At 41.4% G+C, this 21,391-nt stretch overlaps 1 protein-coding gene across 1 annotated transcript in view; it reads right to left on the bottom strand.

Annotated features, from left to right (window-relative positions):
* Positions 1 to 8,902: 8,902 nt before the first annotated feature.
* The window catches only part of cops4 (COP9 constitutive photomorphogenic homolog subunit 4 (Arabidopsis)), a 55,973-nt gene continuing 43,484 nt past the window's right edge, over positions 8,903 to 21,391 (bottom strand). The window contains exons 9-10 of the mRNA XM_072253053.1: positions 16,913 to 16,997; positions 8,903 to 9,657 (exon numbers count right to left, since the gene is read on the bottom strand). Of these exons, the coding sequence (XP_072109154.1) occupies positions 9,524 to 9,657; positions 16,913 to 16,997 (219 nt within the window). The 3' untranslated portion in view covers positions 8,903 to 9,523. The remainder of the gene's footprint in view (positions 9,658 to 16,912; positions 16,998 to 21,391) is intronic.

The following is a 21,391-nucleotide window of genomic DNA, read 5'->3' as shown; positions in this document are numbered from 1 at the left end:
TTTATGGCACATTGTCCTTCATAAATCATAGTACTGAGTACAGGAGGTGGGATGTTATGTTGAAGTTGTATAAGACATTGGTGAGGCCTAATTGAGAGTATTGTGTGTAGTTTTGGTCACCTACCTACAGAAAAGATGTAATTAAGTTTGAAGGAGTACAGAGAAAATTTACAAGGATGTTGCTGGGTCTGGAGGACCTGAGTTATAAGGAAAGATTGAATAGGTTAGGACTTTATTCCTTGGAATGTAGAAGACAGAGAGGAGATTTGATGGAGGTATACAAAATTATGAGGGGTATAGATAGGGTGAATGCAAGTAGGCTTTTTCCACTGAGGGTGGGACTACAACTGGAGGTCATGGGTTAAGTGTGAAAGGTCAAAAGTTTAAGGGGAACATGAGGGGAAACTTCTTCACTCAGAGGGTCATGAGAGTGTGTAATGAGCTGTCAGAACAAGTGGTGCATGTGAGCTCAATTTCAATGTTTAAGAGAATTTGGATAGGTATATGGATGGGAGGGGTGTGGAGGGTTGATGGGACTAGGCAGTTTAAATGGTTCTGTCACAATGGGGGGCATTGGGAACAGACCCAAATGCGAGACACAGACACTGAAGTACAAGGAACAGGACTTGGCTAGAGTAGGAATGTGACAGGATACAGACAAGGATCAGGGACAAGAATGCAGATTTGGGCTATGACATGGACAAGACAGGGAACCCAGACAAGGAACTATGCACTAGGAGCCTGGGCTTGGGCTCGAAGCCAGAGACTGGACAAGCACCCAGAACCTGGGTCTTGCCTCAGGCTCGGGCCCCAGAACCAGGCAAGGACAGGACAGGTCGTGGCTGGGGTTTTCAGGCTTGGGGCTGCAGGCTGGGGTCTTGGTCTTTAGCTTGGAGACAAGCTGAGGTCTTGAGTCTTGGAATGCGGAGGCTGATAACTCGGAGGCTGGAGCTCGGAGACAGACTGGGAACTGTACATCAACATAGAGCTGAGACTTATCCTTCAAAAAGCCAGGACTCATCATTAACATGACACTAACATGAGACTGAATAGTATATAGACATAGAGCCGGGACTTACCCTTAGACAAGCCGGGACTCAACTTTATCTCCACACCAAGGTGGGACAGGTCCATCCATCGAGTAACGGCAGAACAGCCAGACTTACCCAACAGAGGCAAAGACAAGACAAGACAGGACCTCCTGCAGGGCAATGGCAGAACGACCTGACTTACCCAACAGAGGCGAGGACAAGATAAGATAGATCCCCCTGCAGGGCAATGGCAAAATGGCCTGACTTACCCCACTGAGGTGAGGACAAGAAGAGACAAACACCGAAGAACGACATACAGTTCCATCTCTGCACTGGGGTTGCTTCGAATCGCAGTTCAGCCAGCCACCTCAGCTGGCTACAGAAACAGCCGGATCCCTACCTAGCTTGGAGTGGCTGACGGCCACTCAGCTGGCCCAGGAAACAGCCGAATCCATACCGCAAAGACAGCTCTGACTACTGACAGCAAGGCTGCATGAGGAGGTGGTCCCCAATGCGGCCTAAAGATGACAAGTGGCCACTCTATCCTTCCACCAGCAGGTTGCTCCCAGGGGATCTCGACAAGACAAACCAGCAGCCCCCAGTCGTCCCCAAGGCTACTTATATTCCAAGCCCCAAGATGGGAATCAGGTGCCTATGATTAACTCAACCAAAACAAGAGATAGCTGGAAGACCCGGAGTCCTAAGTCCACGGACCGGACTGTGAACCGGAATGGGGACTTCACAGACCGGACCATGACAAGTTCGACATGCACTAAATAGACAAAAGGGCCTGTTTTTGTGCTGTACTTTTCTATGATTTCTATTACAGATCAGTTGATCAGATTCAATGATCACAAGGTAACAGTGTGGTATTAACAGTGCTATATTTTCAGACTGCTCAAATTTAAGTTGATTTGTATTTATATTTTATTACTTTGTTATTTCTGGCAGCTCATTCCAAGTGGAATCTCCCTTTACGAGAAGAGTCTGCCCCTAATGTTCTTTGGAAATCTCACCCCTGATCTTAAGCCTACCCATTAGTTTTTGCAAACTTTCCTGGGAAAAGGGCCATGTGTTTTCACCCTGTCTATGCTCTTCATAATCTTATATACAGTACAGTACTCTATCAGGTTAGCCCTCAGGTCTCCTGTGTTCCAGGGAATAATGTCCTAGTCTACTCCACTTCTCTTAGTAACTCAGGTCCCCCACCCCCAAAGTCCAGGCAACATCCTGGTGAAACTTTCTAGCACCCTTTCTAGTCTAAAAACATCTTTCATGTAGGGTGATCAGAACTGTACACGATACTCCAAGTGCAGTCTCACTAACATCTAATGTACCTGCTGCCTAACTTCCCAACTCCTATACTGATTGCTTGGAGAGGTGAAGACAACAAAGGTCTAAGCACCGACCCCTGTGGCACACGGCGAAACACAGGCATCCAGTCTGAGAAACAATTCTGGACAATCACTCTAGCTTCCGACTAGTGACCTAGTTATAAATCCAAACCACTCATGGATCCCATGCAATCTCCACTTCCAGACTAGTCTGGCATGAGGGCCCTTGCTAAAGTCCATATACACTCAGTGCCAATTTGTTAGGTACCCACTGTACCTAATAGACATCTGCACCAAGGTGAAGCTGGACCAGAGCTGCGTCCGGTTCTGTCCACACTCTTGCATGAATCAAAATGCTGGTACATGACAGAGTGCAAGCTGTCATTTCACACCAGGAGACTCTGGAAGATCCTCCATATTTTCTGGCCAATAAATATTTCCCACCATACCCTACTCCGTCAGTGTCATCAAGAGGACATAGCCACAATCAATATGATGAGGTGTTGGAGATAGATTGGGCTCGTGAATTGAATTGAATTGAATTAACTTTATTACTTACATCCTTCATGCATATGAGAGGTAAAAATCTTTATGTTACGTCTCCATCTAAATGTTCCATGTGCAATCATAGTAATTTATAATAAATAGAAAAGTCAATGTAAGATAGAGTACAATATAGAAACAGTGTGGTGTCCCATTTCAACCCAGCGAAATCTAACTGGTCTAACCAAGCCACCAGCATCCTATAACCAATCAGGAAGTTAGCTAGACTTCCAAAGCCCTCACTATTATCTGTCCACCCTGGGGACTCGGCATCTCTCATACTCGCTGAGGGTCCTCCTTTTTAAATAACCCCTTAAAGAAATGCATTTCTGCTCAAAAGCCATACCCTGCTCACAGCGCCAAAATGTAATGTTGAATCAGGTTTGCGGGTCTAGCCAGCGAGACAGAAAGCACTGATTTCGAGTAAGTTCATTATTTAATTATTTACACACAGTAAAAAATCGAGCAAACATTGATGTTCCCCAGGTTACAGACACTACAAAGCTGAATATTCAACAAGCATACTTAGTTAAACGCGCGCACAGAGCATTACTTCCCAATAGTCATGTACATCGTTTGCCCTAAACAAAGGGAGCGCGAGGGCATGAGCTCTCTACGTACTCGGAATATTTGACACTGGACTCCAGGAAGCTATCCAATGGGAAAAGCAGCTGCAGTTTCTAATCTAACCAATCATGACGGAAGTGACTTTCTACAATCAGAATAAGACACGCCCCCCACCCCCACAGAGAACAACAGCACCGGTTCTTCCTTGCCTTTTGTTGATTAGATTGACGCTTCAAGACACTGGAGTGGGACGATTTTATCCCAACGACCCACCCCTGCTTATAAATTACACCAGTGTGCTATTTTCTCAAGATTCCTTTCACCTGCAGAGATTGACCATGCTATAAGTAATACACTTGTTATTAAGCCAGCCCTCGGAGTGGAGGTATCGGTTAACGGGGACTAAGCATTCTTTTGTGGTTCAGATAGACCGTAAGAATTCCCTGTCAGCAGAGCCTCCAGCAGACGCGCCCCTGCAGCTCCGAACCAGACAATGCCGGGTCTATGTTTTTACCACGCATGCTTTGGCATGAATGCCAGGCAAGGTCGATCGCCATGCAGCTTCGACAGTGCCAGCGCACCAGGACATCGGAGGTCTGTGAACACCGTGGATTCTAGCTGTCGTTACGGATACCCTTTCAGGGCCACGCTTCCCGTGTGACACGGGCGCTCAAACGAGAGTGCTGCTTGCATCGACCATTGATTCTAAGGCAGAGAGCGACGGACTCTCGCTGGAGGCCACCGGTGGTAGCAGGATCTGGACTTACGGGACACGACGTGTGACGCTCTGCTTCAGTGGACTACGTTACACGTGAGACTTTGACTTCGCTGAAGTTGCTAGACCTCCGCTCTGCACAGATTTCCTGTGCGCCGAGGACTGTTGGTAGATTTTAAGAACTGCCAGCCTTGTGGACGCAAATAACTTTGGGCCGTTACCCTGTATCCCCAGTGAGTTCCCCACGACGACTCTGTGTATCCACATGTGTGAACTCACTCGCCTGCTGGACAAATTCCCAAACCTCATCAAGCCAATATTTTCCTCTATAGTCACAAAATATGGGGTCAAGCACCTCATTCCCACAACTGGTTCACCAGTCAGAAGAGCTGGCCAACACGGGGCCCGAGGTTGCTCACGTGGAAATGCTTGGCATCGGGAGCAGATCGAATAGCCAGCCCATAGGCTTTACCCCTCCGCGTTGATGTCCGTGCGGCGATTACCGCTGCCACCACCCCTGGTCGTTACCAAGTTCCCTCATAGTCAAGACTTTTTAGCACATTTAGCCGGAAGGATCATTTATTCTACAGTGGACTTAGTCAGGAGCCTGTGTGCGCTGAGGATATTCCCAAAACTGCTGTTATATCCCCATTAAATTTCTGCGCGTGCCGTTCGGGTTGAAAAATGCCAATCACTAATGGACTCTGTGTTAAAAGGTTTTAACTAGACAACGTACTTGTCGCCTGCACATCCAAAAATTGAACGCTTATCACATCTCCGCACTCTTCAACCACTAAAGCCAACGTGGGCTGATTTTTAATCCCGCTAAATGCCATTTCGTGTTGCCTACAATTGACTCCCTCGGCCCCTGCATCTCCACAGAAGGTGCGATACCCCTGCCATCAAAAGTCGCCGCTATTTTGGGTATCTGGGGGTCAAACTCAGTCAGAATTTGGATGAAATAATCCCTTTATATTACGATCCATTACTGAGTAGGATAAGAAATAATCTGGATAAGTGGGGGCACTGAGACTGTCACTCTGGGGTAAAGTCAATGTAGTTAAAATGGTCATAGCACCTCAGTTTAAGTATCTTTCTATGATGCTTCCTTTAAATATATCAGATTTGATCTACAAGCAATACAACAAAATTATCAAGGATTTTCTATGGGATAAGAAGAAGCCCAGAATTAAAATAAGTAAACTGTGTATGTCCACGGACATGGGTGGGCTCAGTCTACAAGACGTCAGGGCATATAAATTATCCTTTGAACTGACCAAATTAGCTAAATATTGGGACAGGGCTGATGTTGATTTAGATTGGGTAATTTTAGAACGGAGCCTGGCTGCACCACATTCAACCCCTAGCATCCTCTCACAACATGTGGAAAACAAGACTATTCTAAATCCTATACTATTTCACTCAAGGATTGTGTGGAGTACAATTCATAAAGCGTGTAGAATGTCACATTTAAACCAGTTATACTCCTCGCTCTGGAATAACCCTGAGATATGCATTGGGAAAAGAATGGTGTACTGGAAAGAATAGAAGATAAAAGGTGTAAATACAGTAGGTGATCTCTATGAGAATGGGATTTTTATGTCATAGAGACGAGGAAATCTGCAGACGCTGGAAATTCAAACAACGCACGCAAAAAATGCTGGTGAACGCAGCAGACCAGGCAGCATCTCTAGGAAGAGATACAGTCGACGTTTCGGGCTGAGACCCTTCGTCAGGACTAACTGAAGGAAGAGCTAGTAAGGGATTTGAAAGTGGGAGGGGGAGATCCAAAATGATAGGAAAAGATAGGAGGGGTAGGGGTGGAGTTAAGAACTGGAAAAGGGAGAGGATCATGGGACGGGAAGCCTGGGGAGTAAGCCCCTTTCTCTTTCTCCCCAGGCTTCCCGTCCCATGATCCTCTCCCTTCTCCAGCTCTTAGATCCATCCCTCCCCTCCTGTCTTCTCCTATCATTGGAATTAAAGCTTTAACCTTATTGTCAAAAAAAAATGATTAATGGATATTATGATCAGTGTGAAGTAAGCCAATAAGATTATGCTCAACTGAAATCAATGAAAAATCATATTAGGGAAGTATTATTGGTCATGCTTAAATCAGTTTGGAGGACAAAACAAATTGCTGTAGGAAATGAGCGGGCGTAAGGGATTGTTGACTTTCTAGGCTGAGACCCTGCATCAAGATCTCAAAAGGTTTACTATCCCTCAGACACCACAGATGTTGCTCGACTTGCTACATCCCTCCTGCAGTTTTGTTGTTTTAGATTCCAGTATCTGCAGCTTCTTGTCTCCATTTACGTCAATTTGAAGTTCACTACAGCTCCATCTTCTGGCTAAAGTAACACACACCAGACATAACACTTGACAATCTTTCACTTTTCACTTGACAATCTTCGCCCAGTCCACTGAATTTCAGCAAGCATTGTTTGGAATTTTAAGACTGCACACACTGATAAAGGAAAAATACAAAACAAAAACACAACAACAAACATTATTATGTGAATATCAACAGAAAATAACCCATGTGTGGCTTTTCAAAGAAAAATGTATAGAATTGTATCTCCTAACAGAAGGCAACAAAATGTTATTTCTGTATCCCACAGCAACATAAGAAATTAAATTGGATAGCCACACCACCACCATTCAATATTCTTGTTTTTTTTTTTATTTTGACTTTGCTTTATTGCCCTTTTTTACATTCCTAGATTCCTGTTTTTTTTCCAATGATTGATTGAACTTGGTCAGAATCAGATTTAATATCACTGGCATATGTTGTGAAATTTGTTAACTTTATGGCAGCGGTACAATGAAATACATGATAAATATAGAGAAAAACTGAATTACATTAAGTATATATACATTTATTAAATAGTTAAGATAAAAATTAAGTAGTGCAAAAATAACAGAAATAAGCAAATAGTGAGGTGGTGTTCATGGGTTCAGCGTCTATTTGGAAATCGAATAGCAGAGGGGAAGAACCTGTTCCTGAATCACTGAGTGTGTGCCTCCAGGCTTCTGTACTTCCTGTAACAGCGTGAAGAAGGCATATCCTGGGTGGTGGGGATCTGTCCTAAGGCACCACCCCTTGAAGATGTCTTGGTTACTATGGAGGCTGGTACCCATGATGGAGCTGACTAATTTTACAAGTTTCTGTAACTTATTTTGGTCCTGGGTGGTAGCTCCTCTCCTGATACCAGACGGTGATGCAGCCAGTCAGAATGTTCTCTACGGTACATTTGCAGAAGTTTTCGAGCGTTTTAGTTGACAAACCAAATTTCCTCAAACTCCTAATGAAAGATAGCTGCTATCTTGCCTTTTTTTATAGCTGCATCAATACGTTAAGACCAGGTTAGATCCTCAGAGATATTGACACCCAGGAAATTTCTCACTCTCTCCACTTCTGATCACTGGATGAGGATTGGTTTATGTTCCCTTGTCTTCCCTTCCTAAGTCCACAATCAGCTGTTTGGCTTTGCTGACATTGAGTGCAAGGTTGTTGTTGTGACACCACTCAACTAACTGGTATATCTCTCTCCTGTACACCCTCTTATCACCATCTGAAATTCTGCCAACAATGGTTGTTTCATCATCAAATTTATTGATGCTGTTTGAGCTATGCCTAGCCACACAGTCATGGATGTAGAGAAAGTAGAGCAGTGGGCTAAGTCAGTCTTTAACACACTCACTTCTGGAATAGAAAATTATGACATTTTACAATTTCATTAGTGATTTCTCATCTGAAATCTCAATGGCCAAATTCTTACCCTATGATTACAGTCTCTCCATTCAAGGAAACATCTTCTCATCACTAACCCCTTCCAACCCTCCGTACTTTATATAGTTCAATAACACCTCACTTCTCAAACTCCACTGAACAAAACAGAAATACCCCATTCAAATGTCCCAAGATGTTCAGCTTTTATGACAAATAAATTAAATAATCCCTGGAACCAAGAAAATATTGGGGTCCTATCTGATGAAAGGTTTACTTATTTTGCCTCTTGAAGGCAGTGGGTCTCCCACATTACCTTGAAGTTCTGGTTGAGTGATTGGCAGCCTACCTCCATTTTAAATATTCCAACTTTTTAAGGTCTTAGAAAATATTGTTTTAAGTTGTACAAGAGGTTATAATAAAATATCTGAGCATAATAGCACAAAAGCATGAACAAAAGCTATGAGAAATCAACTGATCCTTATACAAATTACATTTTTTAGTTCCAACAAAGCACTGGAACTGTTTCCTGTTTTAGTTGTAAAATGGACCCTGAGATTTTGTTATTATTACCCTTCAAGCTCCAAAATTTAAACCAGTACTCTAGCTTGTGATGTTATTAACAACATTGACTTGTAAAAGGATCTAGTGCTTGTTGGCTTATCTGCAAAATTACATTGTTATGCATCGTAATTGTTTGTTTAAATGAAACTAAGTGACATGAAAGAAAATGTATTGTTAATAGTAAACTGAACAAAGTTATGAATGAAGCCGACATTGAGTTCTTCAGTACAAACATATGTTATTCATTGAATTATGTCCTTCAAACCAAAGCTTATAAATATGTCGGTGCAGAAAGTGGCATCAGGATATATTACCGATGTATAGAAGATAACGTTTCTTTATTTAGGAGGAGTTACAACTATCTACCATGAATAAAACTTTGCAAGGCAGCAGCATGTAAAACTAACATTTAAATATGAGCATCACTCACTTTTGAAAACCAAAATCAACCTTTGATTTTATTTTTTAATGAGATATGTAAATCCCAGTTTTTTATTATAGCAAACTTATTACATAATAAACAGTTAATTACATGAAAAGAGGATATTCTCAAAGTAATACAGTCCATGTCAATATCTGCTTTAGGATGAGTTTATTTTCTTGAATAACAACTCGCATTAGCACAGATTCCATCTGTTGTTGTCTGCAGTTTTCAGCAAACAATTCCCAAGCAATCTGGATTGATTCCTTTAATAATGCATCAAAGATGAAGTTCTTCAGTTTTTCAATTAAACCAGACTGTTTATAGCAAACTGAGCGACAGCCTTCTGAATTCAATAAACAGCAATCAAATTCCCTGAACAAATCTCAATTGCCTCATTCAAAGATAACCCCCATGAATGGATCCAGGATTATTGAAGCAAATACTTGCATGTGTAATGCAGAAATGTTTATCTTCCTATCTGCAAAAAAAATTCCACATAACTTCAATTGCAAAGTTAGTTCTGGAAAAATTAAATTCAGTCTTTTAAATAGGGAGGTGAGGGAGGTGGTCAACTGAATTATGGTGATGGCTACAACTTCATGCATTTGAGTCAGGCTGTTACTGTGACATCTGAGCTTCCATTGCCTGTGCCGTCCACTCGGGGGCAGCCTGGCTGATCTTCTCCAGGAGATTGTTCACTTGGAAACAAAGGGACTGGATTTGTTTGTCCCATGTAGGCAAAGCTTCACGAGCTGGAAGAATAAGACAAATGTTTTAGTCTTACTAGTACTCCAGTGACAGAAAACATCCTTTGAGGTCTGAGCTTTATGGCCCTTTCACCCTGCTCTGCCATTCAGGAAGATCACAGATCATTGTCTCTATCTCTGTACCACTTTCTTATACTAACTTAACATCCATTGATTTCATTAGGGTCCAAAAACGTATTGATCTCTATCCTGAATATACTTAGTGACTGAGCCTCCAGTCTTCCTGGATGGAGAATTCCAAAGATTAACCACTCTGGATGAAAAACTTCCTTTCTAGCTCAGTCCTGAATGATCAACCCCTTATCCTGAGACTGACCTCTGATTCTAGCTGCTCAGCCAATGGAAACCGTAACCCCACACCCACCATCAAGCTTCATAAGTATATCCTATGTTTCAATGAGATGTGATATTTTCCCATATTCAGTATATACCCACACTGCTTCCCACATGAAAAAACTTTCCAGTCACAGGAATTAATCTGGTGAACCTTTGCTGTGTTCCCTCTATTGCAAGTAAATCTATTTTTCATTAGGAAGGGTGCCACAGACTTGCACATAATTGTAAGAACAATCCTATTAGTCAGTCAGCTATTCATTTTTGCCATCATTTAAATGGAGGACATCATCTGAGAATTAAACTGGCAAAGGATGAAAATTAGAGGATAAAAGGCAAAAGGAAAGTGTTAAGAGTTTATTTTTATACAATTCACTTATCACCGTTGAAATGAAGTTTACCTAGCACCCACCAGCAACTAAGGGAATAAAACACACAGAAAATAGATTCATTTAAATGCATCCAGTGTTCTCAGAGAATGATAGTGTGGTTCAAATGAACAATAACTCACCTTCAATAAGCCAATATAAACATCTTTACAATTTCTTAATACTGTCCATTCACTTAAAAATTTAGATAACTTAATTTTACACAGATGAAGTCACTCTAATTGTAATCTTCCACCCACAGACCAGAATAGGTAGCCAATTTAAATTTGTCTATATTCCTCTATGTTCTATTAGGGAGGACTACATTTCAAATAATACTTTCTGATATTTACAATCTTTTCACCTAATAGCAGTGCTAGTTGCACGTTTAGCATTTGTACTTCACTGTACTACTTCCAAATAAAGCACCCTATATGAATAAATCTACACACAAAAAAACAAGGCAAATCCAACCCAGCTAATGAACACATCAGTTTTTGATAGTACTCTCAAGTAGCACTTCCTGATTAATACCTGGCTCAATGAAGCTCTGTTTGGGTTACACCTGGAACTTGTTTCCACTTGTTGGTCAGATCTAGAATTCTAGCTGGTGGTTCAGTGGACAGCCACCATCTATCCGTGCTGAGATGAAGCGATGGATGTATTTTGCAGCCTATTACTCAGCTTTACACCACCTTATTTCTTTGACCACTGTACTGAAAGTAAAACTAAACTAATAGTAACTTGTCTCCCACAGTCTAAAATCCTGTTGACCTCATTGAAATGAGCTCATGGTCATGGTAAAATTGCTCAAGCGTTCATTCAGCAAACCACTCTGAAGGATCCCATTGCATTAAGATGAAACAGTCTCTTAGTTATGTAGATTGAATGCCTGGATTAATCAAACTTTTAAATTGAGATTAATGACATGGATGAGAGGTTCTTTTGAAGGCTCAGTTAATTGAGTCACTGTTGCTCGGCGGTGTTGAGTTGATCCAGACAAAGAAAGAGATGCATTTCTTTTGTCTCTGATTGGCGCTGAGTGAGCTATTGACCTGAATATTAATTAGGCTTTCTTTACTAATCAGCTCTCCTGTGCTACAGAAATCAAGGGGAAAAGTCTGAGATGACAACCTGCTTTGCTTATTGTCTAGTCTCACAGATGTAGGATGGTTTTTGAATAAGGTACTCACAGTCAATACCAATGAATCAAAGCACAAGCCATTGCAAGCAGCAGAGAAAGGCAATATGAAGATCATTTAAAATGCAATGTACTGTATCTGGGCAAGAGTCCAGACCTTATTTTCAAATCAGAATTAATTTCATTGGCATATGTCGTGAAAGTTGTTGTTATGCAGCAGTAATACATAATAAAAACTGTAAATTACAGCACATATTTTAAGTTAAATTAGTACTGCAAAAAGAGAAAATAAAAGTAGTGATGTAGTGTTCATGGGTTCAATATCCATTAAGAAATCAGATGGCAGAGAGGAAGAAGCTGTTCCTGAATTGTTGAGTGTGTGTCTTCAGGCTCCTGTACCTCCTTTCCAATAGTAGCAATGAGAAGAGGGCATGTCCTAGGTGATGGGGGTCAACGATGGATGCCGCCTTTCTGAAGCATCACTCCTTGAAGATGATTTGGATGCTAGTAAGGCTGGTGCCCATGATGGAGCTGACTGTTTTTACAACTTTCTGCAGCTTATTTCGATCCTGTGCACTGCCCCCTCCCCTAAACCAGATGGTGACACAACCAGTTAGAATGCTCTCCAAGGTACACCTGTAGAAATTTGAGAGTGTCTTTGGTGACACACCAAGGGTCCTCAAACTCCTAATGAAATATAGCCACTGCCGTGCCTTTGTAACTGCATCGATATGCTGGACCCAGGATAGGTCCTCCGAGATGTTGACACCCAGGAACTTGAAATTGCTGTTTCCACTGCAGATCCCTTGATGAGGACTGGTGTTTACTCACTCACCTTACTCTTTCTAAAGTCCACAATCAGCTCTTTGGTCTTACTGATGTTCAGTGCAAGGTTGTTGCTGCGACACCACTCTACCAGCTGGTATATCTCAGTCCTGTACACCTGTCACTCTCTGAAATTCTGCCAGCTGCATTGTCAGCACATTTATAGATGGCATTCGAGCTGTGCCTAGTTACACAGTCACGTACATAGAGAGAGTAGAGCAGTGGGCTGAGCACACATCCCTGAGGTGCGCCAGTATTGATTATCAGCAAGGTGGATATATTATTTCCAGTTGTAGAGGGAGACAGAGAGGCCCAAGTTCTGGAGCTTTTTGATCAGAACTGTAGGAATGATTTTGTTAAATACTAAACTGTAGTCAGTAAACAGCAGCCTGACGTAAGTATTAGTATTGTCCGGTGATCCAAGGCTGCTTGAAGAACAAATGAGATCTATTGTGGCGATAGGCAAATTGCAGTGGGTCCATGTCCTTGCTGAGAAAGGAGTTGATTCTAGCCATAACTTACCTCTCAAAGCATTCCTCACCATAGATGTGAGTGCTACTGGATGATAGTGTAAAGACAGCTCACCCTGCTCTTCTTGGGCACTGGTGTGGCTGTTGCCCTTTTGAAGCAGGTGGGAACTTCTGACTGTGACAATGACAGACTGAAAATGTCTTTGAACACACCTGCCAGTTGGTTGGCACAGGTTTTCAGAGCCTTGCCAGGTACAACATTGGTGCCTGTCAGGGTTCACCCATATGAAAGACGTTCTGGCACCGGCCTCTGAGAAAGAGATCAAAGGGTCACCGGGTGCTACAGGTATCCTCATTTCTGTGGTTTTATTTTCCCTTTCAAAGCGACCATAAAGGGCGTTGAGCTCGTCTGGGAGTGAAGCATCTCTGCCATTCATGATGTTCTGTTTCGCTTTGTAGGAAGTAATGGCCTGCAAACTCTGCCAGAGCTGACGTGCATCCAATTCCACCTCTAACCTCAATCAGAATTGTTCTTTTGCTCTTGAAATAGCCCTCCATAAGTTGTACCTGGCCTTCTTGTACAGTCCTGGATCACCAGGCTTGAATGCCACAGTTCTAGCCTTCAGCAGACTACAAATCTCCTGGTTCATCCATAGCTTTTGCTTTGGGTCTGTATGGTATGCTCTCGTAGGCAAACACTCATCCACACAGCTCTTAATGAGGTCAGTGAGCTATAGCTCCAGATTCTCCCACAAGAGGAAAAAAATCATCTCTGCATACATCCCATCAATCCTCTTAGAATCTTCCATGTTGATATCAGGGGACCAATGTTCTTGTGGGCAGATTTACTAAGGTTTACTAGAGCTGTCGGGAGTGGTTAAAACTAATATTGCAGAGGGACGGGAACCAGTATGATATAGCTGAGGATAAACCAGAAAGTTTACAAGTAGATGAGGGGTGTAACATGAATGTAAGGAAGGACAAGACAATGACTGGGTACAAATACAGACAAAGCAAAGAGTTAAATTGTACCACAGAGGCAAAATTCAAAAGGGCAAAGAACGCAGGACTGAAGGTGTGTATTTAAATGCGCGTAGCATTCGGAGTAAGGTGGAAGAACTTGTGGTGCAATTAGAGATTGGCTGGTATGACGCTGTGGGCATCACTGAGTCGTGGCTGAAAGAAGGCCATAGTTGGGAGCTTAACATCAAAGGATATACTTTGTATTGAAAGGACAGGCAGGAAGACACAGGCGGTGGTGTGGCTCTGTTGGTAAGAGATGTAATTACATCTTTAGAAAGAGGCGACATAGGGTCAGAGAATGTTGAATCTTTGTGGGTGGAGTTAAGAAACTGCAAGGGTAAAAAAAAATTATGAGAATAATATATAGGGCTCCAAATAGTAGCCAAGATGTGGCGCTGAGATTGCAAAGGAGCTGGAAAGGGCATGTAATAAGGGTAATGACACAATTGTAATGGGAACTTCAATATGCAAGAGAAGGAATTTGTTGAATGCCTACAAGATAGCTTTTTAGAGCAGCTTGTGCTTGAGCCTACCTGGGGAAAGACTATCTTAGATTGGGTATTGTGTAATAACCAAGATTTTATTAGGGAACTTACCGTAAAGGAACCCTTGGGAGACAGTGATCATAATATCATTGAATTCATACTGCAATTTGAGAGGGAGAAGCAGAAGTCACATGTATCAGTATCGCAATGGAATGAAGGGAATTACAGAGGCATGAAAGAGGAGCTTGCCCAGGTGGATTGGAGGGGGATACCGGTGGGGATGATGGCAGAGCGGAGATGGCTGAAGTTTCTGGGAATGGCTCACGAGGCACAGGTAGGTATATCGCACAGGAGAAGAAATTCTCAAATGGCAGGAGTTGGCAACCATGGCTGATAAAGGAAGTCAAAGACTGCATAAAAGCCAAAGAAAGGGTATATAAAGTAGCAAAAGTGATTGGGAAGCTGGATAATTGGGAAGCTTTTAAAATCCAACAACAGGCAACTAAAAAAGCTATAAGAAGGGAAATGATGAAATATGAGGGCAGACTAGCCAATAATATTTTCAGTTATATAAAGAGTAAAAGGGAGTTGACAATTGATATTGGGCCACAGGAAAAATGATGCTGATGAACTAGTAATGGGGACAAAGAAATGGCAGATGGGTACTTTACATGGAAGACACTAGCAGTGTACCAGAGGTCCTGGAGTGTCATGGAGCAAGAGTGAGTGCTATTGCTATTACAAAGGAGAAGGTGCTAGCCAAACTCAAAGGTATTACGGTGGATAAGTCACCTGGGCCAGATGGACTACATCCCAGAGTTCTGAAAAAGGTTGCTGAAGAGATAACGGACGCATTGGTCATGATCTTTCAAGAATCACTTGATTCTGGCATGGTCCCAGAGGACTGGAAGATTGCAAATGTCACTCCACTCTTTAAGAGGAAGAAGGCAAAAGAAAGGAAATTATAGGCCAGTTAGCCTAACCTCAGTGGTTGGGAAAGTGTTGGAGTCTATTATTAAGGATGACGTTTTGAGGTACTTGGAGACTCATGATAAAATAAGTCAAAGTCAGCATGGTTTCTGCAAAGGGAAATCTTGCCTGACAAATCTGTTAAGAGTCTTTCGAGGAAGGAACAAGCAGGGTGGACAAAGGAGAGGCAGTAGATGTCATTTACTTAGATTTTCAGAAGACATTTGATAATGCGCCTCACATGAGGCTGCTTAACAAGGTAAATTCCTATGACGTTACAGGAAAGATAATGGCATGGATAATGGAATGGCTGACAGGCAGGAGCAGCAAGTGGGAATAAAAGGGCCTTTTCCGGTTGGCTGTCAGTGACTAGTGATGTTCCTCAGGGGTCAGTACTAGGACCACTACTTTTCACATTGTTTGTCAATGATTTAGATAATGGAATTGATGGTTTTGTGGCAAAGTTTGCTGATGATATGAAGATAGGTGGAGGGGTAGGTAGTGCCAAGGAAGCAATGTGATTGCAGCAGGACTTAGACAAATTGGAAGAATGAGCAAAAATGTGGCAGATGAAATACAGCGTTGGAAAATGTATGATAATGCATTTTGGTAAAAGGAACAATAGTGCAGACTATAATCTAAATGGGGAGAAGGTTCAAACACCAGATCGGCAGAGGGACTCAGGAGTCCTCGTGCAAGACTCCCAGAAGGTTAATTTACAGGTTGAGTCTGTGGTAAAGAAGGCAAATGCAATATTGGCATTTATTTCTAAGGCAAACGAATATAAAAACAAGGAGATAATGCTGAGCCTTTATAAGACAGTAGTCAGGCTGTACTCGGGAGTATTGGCCACAGTTTTGGGCCCCATATCTCAGAAAGGATGTGTTGTCATCGGAGAAAGTCCAGAGAAGGTTCATGAGGATGATTCTGGGAGTGAAGGGGTTAGCATATGAGAATTTGGCAGTTTTGCTCCTGTACTCACTGGAATTTAGAAGAATGCCGGGGGTGGGAGATCCCATTGAAGCCTACCGAATGTTGAAATGTTGGACTAGATAGAGTAGATGTGGAGAGATGTTTTCTCTGGTGGGGGTTCCAGAACCTGAGGGCACAGCCTCAAAATTGAGGGTCAACCCTTTATAACAGAGGTAAGGAGGAATATTTTTTAACCCGAGAGTAGTGAATCTGTGGAATGTTCTGCTACAGATTGCGGTGGAGGCCAAGTCCACGTGTATATTTAAGGCGGAAGTTGATCGTTTCCTGATTGACCAGGGCATCAGAAGATATGGTGAGAAGGCAGGTGTATGGGTTTGAGTGGGATCCAGGATCAGCCATGATGGAATGACGGAGCAGACTCGATGGGCTGAATGGCCTAATTCTGTTCCTGTGTCTTTTGGTTTTATGTTTCAGTAAAGTCTTTTCTCAATCTAGACAGTGCTTAACATGATTTCTTCTTCATAACACCAAGATGACTTTGTCAGATTAGTAGGCACAAATCTCTATGACACACTGATGTATTAAGTTAGTTTAAAATGTCACAGCATCTCATTGTTTCAATGTGCAGAATTATAAAAATACTTACATCAAAAGGAATATTTTCTGACAGAATGCGCGTATAGAACCACTTACTTTCAAAATGAACGATTCCATCAATTTGATCAATAAATCCATTCATTCGCCCCTCAGTGATCATCTGAGAGGCTATTTTTTCTGCCTAGTGGAAAAAGTACAGAAGGCAGCAAATAAATTATCTTTCCAACATTCACAGATAAAGCAGGAGGCTATACAAATCAACAACTGAAAGGCATTTTGCAAGCCAAGCAAATAGCTAATTAACACTCACTGGAATTCCCAAATGCTAAAGAAGAAATATAATATTTTCATAATGTTCCAGCTAGAAACGGTGATGCAGAATTATTGCAAATGCAAATGTATTTATTTATTTGCTTTGTACTTGGCAGAGATTACAACCAGTCGACAGGAAATAAACTAAGACTATATGGTATATATACTGATATACCCGTAACTATTTCACTGCCAAATCTATGAACTTTTGGTGCCTATAAAATAGATATACTAGAGAACTTTAGGGCTAATCCAATTGTATGATTCTTTTAAACATGTGATGTCATAATTTTAACTTTTACAAGTGAAAATTAACATAGAAAATTAATTCTTACAGTGCAGAATTAAATTTCTTCAGATTTTAATTAAGTTTGATTCCAAAACATAACCATTGATTTTCAGGCAGCACACCAACTTCCTACCGGTTGCTCCTGAATAATTTCAAGTCAACACTTCCTATGTAGATTGACTAGGTGCCAATATATTAAATGGGGAGGCCTAGTTAAAGCTATTATGTACCTCTTACATTGTAGTGGGATTGGTGAGTTCTGCAACCAAGCCTGACCTGGGAAACTATATGAATAGCACAACTGGGGCAAGTCCAGGCTGCAAATTCTTCAGATGCTGTACTGGACAGTTTGATGGTGAAGGAAGAATGGCAAATATTGTATCCACAGAATGCTGGGATGCCTTCCAGGTGTATGCTCAGAAGACAGCTGATAAAGATAGCTGATGGGGCGAATGACAGCAGCCAAGACCCAGAACCTGAATGCAGGCAGCAAAGTAAGATATTCAATGACTTGATGTGAATGGTTACGATCAATGAATCAACCTTCAAAATGCCAAATTCTTACCAATTATATGACCAGCCTCTGACACATCTGCTTCACTTACCTCCAACTTTCCTTCAGCCTATATAATCTTCACTTCTTAATCACACACACAGAACTGCTGCAGCTCCTTTTGCAGGATGCAAGAGCCAGTCGTTAAACCTTAGCAAGCAGATTGCATGACACTCACTAACATTTCTGGGTCTTTGGCTCAAATAGCAAACTACTACAACCCTGACTCATTCTCTGCACACTAGGTCTTTGACAGTCTTCCCCCCCCCCCAAAAAAAAAAGAAAATGGGTTCTATTGGCTTTGTTTTGATGCTGCTTGTAAGGAGATGAATCTCAAGGTTGTACAAAGTATACATACTTTGATAATAAATGTTCTTTGAACTTTGACACCACAGAGTGCCAAAAGACTTCTGTAAAGCAATTATTGTATCATAAGTGTCCTTTCAGAATGGCAATGGTCTATCCCTTTGCATCTAAGCGCAATCATAGTCTACACGTGCTTGTGACTTGCACATCATCATCATCACCTAGTAGTCTCTTATTGATTTGCTATGTAGCAAAAATAGAATTTACACTGCAGGCTGCTGCAAAATAAAATTATAAGGTTACCCAAGAATGCTTGTTAGTGACATGCTTTACATTAACAGGATGCTGATGGATTAGATCCATTTCTGTTGAAGTTCAGGGTAGAGTCGTCATGTAAAGTTCCAGAAGACAATGTGCACTCAGTGGCACTCTATCAGTGAATACATAATGAAGGTGAAGTTTCATGCTCGCTGTCTGTATTCCAGGCTCTTTCATGAAATAGAATTTCTGCTCTGATTTAAACTGTAGTTAAGGCTGCTGGAGGTGGAGGATGTCATTAATGACCTGTTCATTTCCACTACAAGTCACTACATATGGCATCACAGATGCTCCCCTAACATTCAAGGCAGAAATGGCCTCCTGTTGAAATCCTCTTTCCTTCCATCTTTAGCAGCTTGTAATGTTCTGTGTACCCTCTGCTTACTTATCCAAGCATGCTGTATTACAATGGAATACCTACCAATGCACCCATGCCTAGGAAAAACTGGTTTGCTCAGAAGACACCAAAACTTTCTGCATTTCCATGAAGACTTATGTAACTTAACACAATGCTCAACTACTGAACAGATTACAGAGTAACATCTATAAGAAATACACCAACAACTAACCTGTAATTAATCTGGTCAGAAAAACTCTCAATTTTTAAAATTTACACTAATAAAACCATAGTCTATAAACCATCCCTCCCCAAATTTCCTGGAACCTTAACTTTGCCTGCTTATCTGCCAGCAGACCTAGGAACTTATCGCACTGATATTGGCTTCATATTTAGTGTTGCTTGTCTAATCATCTTCATTCAATGTAGTATTCAGGAGTACATTCAGCCAGAGACTCATTCCACCGAGATGCAACACAGAGCGTCATAGGAAGTCATTCCTACCTGTGGCCATCGAACTTTACAACTCCTCCCTTGGAAAGTCAGACACCCTTAGCCAATAGGCTGGTCCTGGACTTATTTCCTGGCATAATTTACATATTACTATTTAATTATTTATGGTGCAACTGTAACGAAAACCAATTTCCCCCGGGATCAATAAAGTATGACTATGATTATTGGCATACATAATAAAATGTAAGCAGAAATTATCTGGAAGAGTATCAAAATGTCAAAGCTTATGACACCAAGATAACAAGGAGATGGTTAACATTGTAAAAGGTGGTTACAAAGTACAGGAGAGCTGTGTTCAGGTTGGAAGGGGAAATAAGTGACAGATGTAGCTTAAGTTAGAAAACTGAAATATGCATAAAGTATATTTCAGCACGTTTTCTAGAGATGATCAGGAATGACATCTGGAGTGATGATAAACAAAATTCCTGAACCAATAACTGGCAAATGGTAAGAAAAAAAATTAAAACTAAGACAAAAGAGACTACAGATGATGGAAAATAGAACAACAAAAAAAAACTTGGAAAACTCAGCACGTCAAACAAAAATCTATGGAGGCAAGAGCTGGATGTTTAGGTTTCAAGTCGAGACGCTGCACCCAAAATGTCAAGATATACCTACTGCTTGACACATTGACTCCTCCCCGTATTCTATTTCTTTTACTGGAACGTTAAGTTCACATAAGACACAAAATGTGGACATTAACAGTTTAACCAGTATCAATCTCCTCCATAACATACCAGGTATAATTTTGGAGTCTTCGCTAAAGGAAAAATGTAATCAAGTTAAGAAACACACAAAAAGGAGCTACCAAAAAAGAGAATACAACCAGGGTATTGATTTAGAACTGGTATTTTTATGGGTCAGAAAAACCGGCAGAAGAGAAAATATTCAAGTAAATAATGATCAATAATGCAATTGATCACTGGGAATCACTTGATTTAGAACAAGATAGCAGTAAAATTAGAAAATGGGCCAAGGCAGGCCTAAGAAATAGACAATCATTTCATATTGAACAGCAAGAAAATGGTTTTAATCTTGGCCCATAAAATTTGAGGTCTCTTTGAAACACTGGATAATGTTGTAATCTCTCTCTAATAAATTCAGGCACGAGGCAATGTTTAGCTGTTAAATTGAGATTACTATCAGATGCAGTATACTTATCCTGAGCACAAAAAAATCCCTAATCTTTTTAATATTAGATGAAATTTCAGTCCCAAGGGTGTATATCTTGTAGTTTCTGTTTAATGTAAAAAGTCACCAAATATTCCTCCCAAGATACTAATTAAGCCAGTGAATGCAGATCTGTATGAGTACAGAAACAAAGTACTTTGTCATTTTTTTCAAAAATTAAATGAATAAAGTCACAGAACACAGAAACAGGCCCTTCAACCAATCTAGCCTGTGCCAAACAGTTAATCCTGCCCAGTCCCACAGACCCTCCGTGGTCCATTTTCCTCCTTACCCCACCCATCCATGTACCCATCCAAACTTCCGTGAAACGTTGCATTGACCCCGCATCCAGCACTTCTGCCATCAATCCTTAGGTGGTCTTTGGGATGATCACCCCATTTGGGGTGGTCTTCTGGTCAAGATGCCACCTGTATACAACACTCCTTCAGTTGACATCTTCTGGATAGATCGTGAAACCATATATTTCACTTCTTTTATGTCTTTTATGTTTGTTTTTTTGTCTAGAATGTGATCTACAGTTTGGAGATCGTCTGGGTGTTTCAGTGCTCTGCAGTCTCTGAAGGGATTCCAGGAGGCAGAGGCAGCATGCATGAACCTCATGGTCAGAAGGCTGTGAACCAATGTTCAACTGCATTTCACCAATTAAAGTGACAAGGGAGGTTGAACTGCTTGCTTTTTTTTTTAAATCACTGGGGGAATCAATCTGCTGCTGAGAGAGGAGACTGACTAAATCGCTGGTAAAATCAGTTTGCTGCC

This window comes from Mobula birostris, chromosome 3, assembly GCF_030028105.1.
Source record: "Mobula birostris isolate sMobBir1 chromosome 3, sMobBir1.hap1, whole genome shotgun sequence".
NCBI lineage: Eukaryota > Metazoa > Chordata > Chondrichthyes > Myliobatiformes > Myliobatidae > Mobula > Mobula birostris.
Note: the sequence above shows the minus strand (reverse complement) of the source record. Positions and strands in the feature narration are given on the sequence as shown.